Source organism: Bacillus rossius, chromosome 2, assembly GCF_032445375.1.
Source record: "Bacillus rossius redtenbacheri isolate Brsri chromosome 2, Brsri_v3, whole genome shotgun sequence".
NCBI classification, from domain to species: Eukaryota; Metazoa; Arthropoda; class Insecta; order Phasmatodea; family Bacillidae; genus Bacillus; species Bacillus rossius.
Genome location: NC_086331.1, coordinates 5,258,452 through 5,266,890, shown reverse-complemented (window position 1 = coordinate 5,266,890; position 8,439 = coordinate 5,258,452). Strand labels below are relative to the sequence as shown.

Below are 8,439 nucleotides of genomic sequence, written 5' to 3'. Positions count from 1 at the left end.
GGCATCATGTACCTACCAATGGATAAATGACCATGCCTTCAGGATCAAAAGCTAAACTTGGATTTGTGATATGGCACTTTTATTCTAAACTCAACTTAGATAATCTAAAACACCCACCGTCTTGTGTTTTAGTTTAGATTTCAGCCTATAGGAACGCTAAAAACAGTGGCGTGCAGCATGCTTGTATGCTCGTTGCGTGCAGCTCAGAATCTGTACTCTTTGTACTTTGGTTATAAGTTTGTGCGTTGTTTATTTATATGCTTAGTGGGTTTCAAATTAATTTTTGAACAAGTTACGATTTTAGATTTTAATAGCATGGATGAATTTATGGCACCAGCTTTTTTTGTGGTTGATGATGACAGCAATCACAACTTAAACACGTTACCTGCAGATGGTCCTAGCTACTTGTTGAAAGTTAGGTTAGTTTGTCAAGTTTACGTTTTTTGTATTAAATGCTCTGATTTTTTACGGTCGGTATTTATATGTGTGTTCAGATTTTTTAATAATTTCCAAGAAAGGCGTGAAGACTTCTAAATCATTCTAATGATTTGCACATTTTCATTTCATTTTCATTTCATTTATTAGCGTCCTATATTTGACAGTACATATGTCCAGGTTTTGTCAGTAACATTATAAATAAAATACAACATCATAATACACTAACAAAACAATATAAAAAAAATACATTATAACACAATAATATATGTTACAATAAAAAATGATAATAAAAAACAATGCAGCAATTTATGTAGATGCACTGAGGAATTCATTAACAGAGTATGGAGCTATTCGTAGTAGGTAATCTTTGAGATGTCGTTTAAATATGGTATGTGATTGGGATGCTGTATTTAACAGGGATATCGGTAGAACATTTATTAGTTTAAGGCCCATGTAAAAAGGGTTCAATTCGTATTTTTTTGTTGAATGAAAAGGAATGTGATTCTTATAAATGGATCTGGTAAAGTGATTATGTATTTCATTATTCTTTACATACTTAATATTTTGAATTACATAAATGACAACCGAATATATATAAATGGCTGGAAATGTTAAGAGTTTGTTATTCAGGAAAATAGGCCTACAAGAATCTGTCTTACTAAGATTATAAATAATTCTAATAACCCGTTTTTGAAGCTTAAATATCTTTAGCCAATTTAAGGAATTTCCCCAAAAAATAACACCATATCTCATTATTGAATATATGTTTGCATAATACATAGCAATTACTGCTTTATGTGAAGTTACAGTATTAATAGTTTTTATGGCAAAACAAAGAGAACTAAGTCTACGACACAGAAAAGATATATGATTAGTCCAATTTAGATTCTCATCAAGATTCAGTCCCAGTAATTTTGCTGTTTTTACAGTATTAAGAATATTATTGCCAATAGTCACTTCAATATTATTTAATCTATTTATTTGAGAGTTAAAATATATAATAGAAGATTTTTGAATATTTAGAATCAGTCTATTATCAGTAAACCAAGTTTGCATTTGGTTGAGGGTTATGGAAATTCTTTTTTGTAGTTCCTGTAAAGTCTGGCCTGTTACTATAATGGAGGTATCATCTGCAAACATGATAGTCTGGCCATAATCTAGAAACAAAGGTAAATCATTAATAAAAAGCAAAAACAAAAGTGGACCGAGAATTGAACCTTGGGGAACACCAATACCAATTTTCAAAATTTTTGACCTAGAAGTAGTGGTAATATTATTATAAGTCACATTAATACTAGTAATTTGTGAACGATTTGATAAGTAAGATTTTATAATATTGTTTGCAACACCTCTTATACCATATTTACTTAATTTTTCTAATAAAATATCATGGCTTACACAATCAAATGCTTTGGTTAAATCTACAAGTATGCAAGCTGTCAAGACTTTATTATCTAAATGAGAATAAATACTATTGAGTAGAGTGAACAATGCTTGTTCCGTTGACTTGCCTTTAACAAAACCATACTGATTACTGGTAATTATATTATAACAATTTAAGAATGAAAGCAACCGTTTTAATATAATCTTTTCAAGAATTTTTGAAAAATTTGGTAATAAAGCAATTGGTCTATAATTATTAATGCAGGTAGTATCACCCTTTTTATGTAGTGGAATAATTTTCGCTATTTTGAGCCTATCAGGAAATATGCCATTTTCTAAACATTTATTAAATATATAGACAAGGGGCTTTTTAATGTGTTCTGCACATGATTTTATTACAGAAATAGGAACATCATCAAGACCAACAGAATTTTTATTTTTCATACCTCTTATTATTTGAGTAATTTCATTTTCATCTACTGGTGTTAGGTACATTGAATGCAAATGCAAATGAATATCAAGTATTCTAGGTGATATTCCTGTATTTATAATGGTTGAATTGTTTTTTATTAAAGAGGATGCAATTTCCGTAAAATAGGCATTAAACTTATTAGCAATTTGGAAACTGTCAGTGATTGTATTATTATCATCATCAATTAAAGAAATGTTATGTTTATTATTGAAACATTTCATATCATTATTAATTATTTGCCACATTGTTTTACTTTTATTGGTGGAAGATAACAGTTTACATTCAATATAAAATTTTTTAGCATCTATAACAGATTTATTAAATTGTTTTTTAAATTTTTTATAATCATCTCGAATGTATGAATTTTTGTTGCGGAGAAGCTTCTCCTTATAATGATTTAAATTTCAAATCCAGAGGCAAGATCACTATTAATCCAAGGAGAGGACTTATTGTTAATGCTTATCCATAAATAGGGAAAGTATTGATTAAAATAAAGTAAAAATGTATTTATAAACAAGTTATATGCCTTATTGGGATTGCAAGTGTTATAGATTTCTTCCCACAATACAAGTGCAATCTCATTACAAAAAATATCTATTGTATCAAGTTTAAACAATCTTTTCAGTAAATGAGTAGTGGAATTATCATTAGATCTAAGTTCAGTGTCACTTAATTTTAATATTATATGTTGAGCCAAATGATCAGAAATAGCAGTATCAATAGTTTCTGCAAACAAAGTACTAGGGCTACATCTAATATTAGTAAGAATATTATCGATACATGTATTAATTGTATTGCCAATAATACATATTGCTTGGACCTAACACTGAAACTTGTGTTGGAATTTCATATCATAGTTTTGTAGTTGTAATGCATATAAAAAATAAGTTGAATAAAGTTATATATGCTAATGGGGTATGTTAAAAAGATATTACTGTAAAATGTCCATATGTGTGTGTGTGTGTGTGTGTGTGTATATATATATATATATATATCTGTATATATATATATATATATATATATATATATATATATATATATATACACACACACTATTTTTTTTCTTTATGGATACATTTTAACGATGTGAGACATCGGCATCGTTCACATTGTTGAAGCGTTTTATTATGCTTCTATAATTTATCACATCCCAGACCACCTGGCTAGCAAATACACTGGCCTAGGAGTGGACATACATGTTTCATGAACATTTGCAAAACTGAATTGGGCGAAATTGGGCAATCAAAAGGATTTAGGTTCCAAAAGGAATGTTACTTCTGATAATAAGTTGTTGAAATAATGTCTCTCAGACACCAACCGATATTTGTTTTATTGGTAGTTCACTAATATTCACAAGTTATCTAAGCCCCATTTTGAGACCACCAGTCCAAATACATGTTGAATTTACAAAAAAGGCACACATAATTTCTTTAAAGACTCCTAAAACTATCACATGGACAGGTATTAAAAGATGAATTATAAAAGATAGTTTGCAATTATGTTCCTTGGTTGCACACAAACTCATGGTAAAAGCCTAAGGACTAAATCCTCGGAACAAAGACAAAGTTTGCTAGATCCTTGTGGGCTTTTACCGACGACTGGTTACGAAATTCTAGTTTAAAGTTCCCAAAACGAAAAAAGATTGATTGTATTAGGTAACAGCCACCAAATTCTCTTTAAACTCGCATAAATATATTATTTGTGAGTCACCGCCTGACATGATCTATCGGTACCTTGTTCAGACGCTGACTACTAAGGCTATGTGCATGTGCGTATCGCCCGAAAGAAGAAGCAGTTGTACAACCTCTCCAACCAATCACAGCACATCCCTCACAAAAATTTAAACAGTGTACAAATTTCTTATGCCCTGCGACGAGGCTTTTTTGACAAATTACAACATGAAAAATATCACATCCGGTGACATCATTTTTGACCAATCAAAAAAATACCTATAAAAATACCAGCATGGCAATAGCACTGAGTCCTTTCTCATGGCTACCAAACTCTCTGTCTTTGATTACCACGCTTAGGGCAAACTATGCACCTGCTCGAATTCAGACAAAGAATCATGGCTAGAGCAAGAAAATTTCAAAAGAAAATTATGTTTTATATGCCATTTCGAAGAAAGCAAAAATAAGCAATCCGTAAATAATATGGGAAAGCATATAAAAAAGGAAAATTCACAAACAAACAGGTAAAAAGTAGGCCTAGGGGCTTATTCACCATAAAGCAAGCAAATTTGTCAGAACACTTTATAAAGCATGAAACAGTGTAAATTATGATTATAAAACATATGGCAAACAGAAATACTTCTTAAAAGGAATAAAAAGCTATTATTTACATGATATCAGAAAACCTAACCAATTTATTGAATATGATGATATGCCATAATAACTTTTTAATTAAGTGGGGAGTTTATTAGTCTGGGTTGTTACAAATTAAACAAGAAGTACTAAAAAATTCTTTTTTTTAAAACAGTATGCTGGTTAAGATCAAATATTTTATGTGCTGGTACATTTTGTTCATCATTCAACTGTTAAAAAAAGTAACATTTTATGAATTAAAAAAAAAAAACAATCTGTATGTATACAGAATATTTGGTTAAAATGTTAGTGCACTGACATGTCCTGCAGATTTTACTGTATGAGGGAAAATGAATGGGAAGTGTGGCAACTTTCCCTGACTGTGTATAAGCTATAACTTTTCTGAATTATAACGTGCATATGTTTTTGAATTGTGATGTAACAGGGTCGTTACCATAACGCCGAAATACCATAACACCGAATGTCAAAATTGACCACAACGCCGACATCTAGAAAACTGCTGTGTACCACAACGCCGAAATAACAACTGAATGAATTTGTGTGTGTTTCTTAAATCGATACTAATATTATAAAGCTGAAGATATTGTTTGTTTGTTTGAACGTGCTAATCTCAGGAACCACTGGTCCGATTTGAAAAATTATTTCAGTGTTGGATAGTACATTTATCGAGGAAGGCTATAGGCTATATTATATTATCAATAACATTAGAGATCCTTACTAAAAGTCCAATTTAGAATCAAATGCTGTGGAGGGGGTTAGATACAACATGCAGTACACGTGCGAAGTGTGTGTTGACAATGCCGCAGGCGCTAGAAGTTTATTTCCTATTGCCTATTAACATTGTTGCCACGCACTAGATGCCCTATCATTCTTAATTTTCCCATACAAGTAAAAAACACCCGTGTGATATTAACAATGAAGCAATCAGTACCCTCATAAGAGTTCAATTAGTATTTAAATACTTTTTATTACTTTAAATCACAAACCTAAACTACTGTTTTTTTTTTTCCTCTCTCTGTGTTTAATTTGTTGTTTATTGCCCTTTTTTTCAAGTATATATATTTTACAGACTTGAAACTTTACAGTAATGTTCCTTATATTACGCAGGATGACATTTTCCGAAAATTAGATCCCATGGGTGGTTAAAACCAGGCAACAGTGGGTACTTTGTCTGCATGAGAACAGGATTTTGCATTGTTCATGCCTTCTGCGTCTCCATGGCAACGGGCATCGCGCGGCAGTGGCGTACCCACAAGGAGGGGCAAGTATAATGAGCGGCGCAAGAGTGATCTGCCTGTAGACTGCCGTAGCGAAGTACGGGTACATCAGTTGTACGTTGCGTGCACGAGTCTGGAAACCATCGGTGCTATTCATTTTCTCTCCGGTACATTATACAGCATTGTAATAAATTTTCACTGAATTTTTTTTTATTTACCATTACTGTAAATGGGAGATGTGGCTTAATTTTTTTCCATTAGTATAGCGGTGCGAAGCCGGGTCGGGCAGCTAGTGTACCTTAATGCCGAAATACCACAATCAAACCTAACCTTACCTAACCTAACCTAACCTAGCGTAATAGAACCTAACCTAACTTAACATAGCCTATCCTAGCCTAACCTAACCTAACCTAACCTAACCTAACCTAACCTAACCTAACCTAACCTAACCTAGTCTAACCTAACCTAACCTTTGTGGCAGTCCTGCAATGACATTTTTCGGCGTTAGTGTATTTTGGCGTTGTGGTACACAGCAGTTTTCTAGCTGTCTGCGTTGTGGTCAGTTTGGCATTTCGACGTTGTGATGCATCCCTGATATAACATCATCTACTTGCGGTGGCAGATTGATAACCTTATGAAGGGGAAAGGTGCTTTTTCCCAGTTTTTGTCTGAAAACATTTTTTTTACTCAGTTTAAGTGGTTATCAGAAGACTTGAGTTCCTCGAGCCGTCTGTCCACTTGTAGACTCGCTTTGGTTTTGATTCCAGGCGTGAAACTGCTGCACTTCCTGATATAGTTGTAGCGGATGTACACAGGCTGCCTGTGAAAAAAAATTCTACAAGGCATATTATACCAGTGAGTATACTGAATATCTCATTTTTTTAATTACATCACTAGTAGAACTATTCTTGTGATTATTAATACTGGTATTCCAGAACACAAAAAAAAAAAAAGATTTTGGTGTTTAATATGCTACACATGTACCCTAACCATATTCCAAGTGCACAAAACCAATCCTATCCGTGACCTGTCTGATGCTCAAACTTTGGCACATTCGCAGAGCTCACTTTTTCGGTGATTTCGTCTAGATGGCAGACTCACATCTGAAGCCATTAACTCGTATATAGTCACTTTCTTTAACACCATGGGACATACCAAGCGTATTTTGCCAAATGATGCTTTATGGCAGCGAAACTATCCTGGAATACATTTTGTACACTCTAATGGTCATAACAAAAAATAATCACAACTCTAAAAGTACTTGAGAAAATTAGAAAGGTGTGTAATTTTTTTGCAATGGTTTTGCTATCTCTAGTATTTTTTGCAGTAACAATTGTATTGATGGTTGCGAAACGTCTGCTAGAATGCATTTAAACCAGTTTATACCTTTCGGAGGGCACCGTTTATTAAAACGGTTGCTGATTTGCTACCTTACTGGGATTTGTTTGGACACATTCTTAAATGTGGCAATTTTAAAAAAAATTATTAAATACTCAGTATTCAATAATAATATAAACATGATAATAAAATTAATTATTAATTTAGTAAAGCAATCAACATAACATTTATTTAATAATAACAATGAAATAAATTATGCATATGGGCAAAAGTTTATAAACACAATTTCTATCACTAATATTTACAATAAATTAATTTTTTTTATGATATGGACTAGTGTTCAATATCATTCATTAAAGTACATGATTTGAAAGCAAATGCTTAATTTTTATTTGTATGTAACCTGCTTTTGTCCTGTCAATTTTTGTTGCATTCTGCATATGCATCATAAAAATTCATTCTCAACTTTTTTTAATAGCACATTTAAAGAAGTATAATTTCAAAAATACTTTACACGTTTGAAATAGGTGAAATTAAATAAGCAAAAATTTTGTGAACAAATAAGCCTAATTAAAAATAATATCAGCAACTATTTTCTTAATGTTGTGCAAGCCAATTGAATTAAAAAAGATATCTTACTGAAAAAAACTAACTCACTGCACAAGGTCAAGTATAAGCAAATCTAAACATTTCCAAAAATCTGTTAGCAGTACAATTTTGATTGCAAATAATAATTGGAAACATTTGCATTTATTTATGTAACTATTTATTTTTTAACTAAACAAATAGGCATTTATTTAGTATTTTTGGACTTAAAAGAAATGTTTACTTAATTGTTGTGGCAGACAAAGATTTTTGGCACGGACAACAAATGTTTATACTTGTGAGTAGCACTTACTGTCGTGACATGTATAACTCTTGTCTTTATATTCTAAGCTTTTTTTGTGTCTTATAAAACCACAAATTAAAGTAATAATCCTAATTTTAATCAGGAGGTTTTTTTAATTGTCCCTATTTAATTATACAGTTAACCATTCACTTTCAAAATTATGTGGGCACATTTTATACAAACTGCATTTTAATATCTTTATCTTAGATGAATTTAGTATAACACAAATTTCTGGTTTCTATTTATTAAATTTATTTTTTGTATAATAAAAGTTTGTTTTATAACAGCTAATGCTTATTTTAGTGTAAACTTTATCATATCAATAGTTGGCTACACTTCATAAAATATATGTTAATATCATTGTTTCTGCAACGTACA

The 8,439-nt window shown here is 31.4% G+C and overlaps 1 protein-coding gene across 2 annotated transcripts in view; it reads left to right on the top strand.

The window, feature by feature from the left end:
• Positions 1 to 207: 207 nt before the first annotated feature.
• The window catches only part of LOC134529050 (gem-associated protein 2), a 39,034-nt gene continuing 30,802 nt past the window's right edge, over positions 208 to 8,439 (top strand). For both annotated transcript variants that reach the window (XM_063362748.1, XM_063362747.1), the window contains exons 1-2: positions 208 to 419; positions 6,602 to 6,689. In XM_063362748.1, the coding sequence (XP_063218818.1) occupies positions 316 to 419; positions 6,602 to 6,689 (192 nt within the window). In that variant the 5' untranslated portion in view covers positions 208 to 315. The remainder of the gene's footprint in view (positions 420 to 6,601; positions 6,690 to 8,439) is intronic.